Source organism: Penaeus monodon, chromosome 21 (genome assembly GCF_015228065.2).
Source record: "Penaeus monodon isolate SGIC_2016 chromosome 21, NSTDA_Pmon_1, whole genome shotgun sequence".
In the NCBI taxonomy this organism is placed as follows: domain Eukaryota; kingdom Metazoa; phylum Arthropoda; class Malacostraca; order Decapoda; family Penaeidae; genus Penaeus; species Penaeus monodon.
In genome coordinates, this window is record NC_051406.1 from 24,872,467 (window position 1) to 24,873,874 (window position 1,408).

At 48.9% G+C, this 1,408-nt stretch overlaps 1 protein-coding gene across 1 annotated transcript in view; it reads right to left on the reverse strand.

The window, feature by feature from the left end:
• LOC119586379 (tubulin beta chain-like) overlaps positions 1–1,142 on the reverse strand; it is a gene marked incomplete in the record, with an annotated part of 16,708 nt that extends 15,566 nt beyond the window's left edge. The window contains 1 exon segment of the mRNA XM_037935099.1: positions 993–1,142. Coding sequence (XP_037791027.1) covers positions 993–1,049 — 57 coding nt within the window.
• Between the last annotated feature and the right edge of the window lie 266 nt (positions 1,143–1,408).

Below are 1,408 nucleotides of genomic sequence, written 5' to 3' on the forward strand. Positions count from 1 at the left end.
GAACAAAAATTTGCTTGATGAAACCTTAAGTCTATGTGATGCAGTTACGCCCCCTGACTGACGGTGGTTATTTAAATGCATATGAAAATAGTCCACATTTATGCTCCTCTCTGTTTAGTGTTAACGTAATCTTGGGCATTATTTGCTTGGTGACAGAACTAATGCCTTGGCAAATATATCCCATTTATTGCTTTCATTTGATAAGTGTATTTTGTATTTTGGCATCAATGTTATTGCATGGCTCAAGTTACTGGTATTATGAAGACCAATGTTTTTTTCAGCAACGACTGGGAAATCACAGTTGGTTATTTAAAGCCACAGAAAAGAAAACTCTACTGCTGTTTTCGACGTCGAAAATTTGCAGCCGTTTTCATGACCGTCAGTCATGCGGGAACTGAGAAGCAGACTTTGAGGTCATGTCCTTCTAACTGACGCGAGAATACAGATAAACATAGAAGACACAGTAGACACAAAGACCTTCTCAGACCATGCTATTTCGGGCCATCTGCTTATCGGGTATTCTGCAAGTCTTGGCCTGCCGTGCCCTCTTGGGACTTGGGGAGGCCGAGGATGATAGCAGCCGGCGGCGCAAGCAGGAACTTGGGTGACCTGGTGGGCGTATGTATGTCGCAGTGTCGTATGGGCAGCTGTGGGCGTCGAGATGAAATAGAACTTTTCCAGTCCCGTCAAGAGAGAATTGAGGCCGGTTTTCCGGAGATGTCAAGGACGAACGAAGGTTGCAGGCCGTGATTTCGGGGCGGCGCCTCCCCGGGCTGAGTCGTGCAGGTGATCATCCTCGTCGACGTCCCCTTCCTGCCCCCCCCTCCCTCCCCGACAAGCTTAACAGGATCAGGTGTCAGGGCCGCCCGCGGAATATGCACTTGAAGGTATGCCTGTCTGGCGCCGACAATGCAAGTGCGGCAGAGGGACATGTTCACGCCCACACAGCCGTTCGAGGTCAGATACGGTTAGGTGTCACCCGCTATACTTACCTTTGTGCCGATCTGGTTGCCGCATTGGCCGGTCTGGACGTGCACGATTTCTCTCATTTTGGAGGATGTGTGATGAGGAGTTCTCGGAGCGATGAGTAGCGTCCGCCGAGCACGACACTCTACTGTCAACTGAAGCTCAGCGCGCTGCCTCGCACCTTTTCTCCTGACCACAACCCACACTAGTCAAGCGAGCATCTATGCTTTTCCGGTTCTCGAGATCGTTTTAAATGTGTTTATTCGTAGCCTCTAATTGCAAATTTACACAAGACAAGTACGATAAAGATAAGAATCTTATTTTATTTTTCACTAAGGTTCACAGGACTCTTAAAGAGAAGGATTTAGTGTTTTGACTCAAGCGAATGTAGGAGGGCTGGTGCGGGACCCCAAGTGGGAGGGGCTTGACACGGGCCACCACA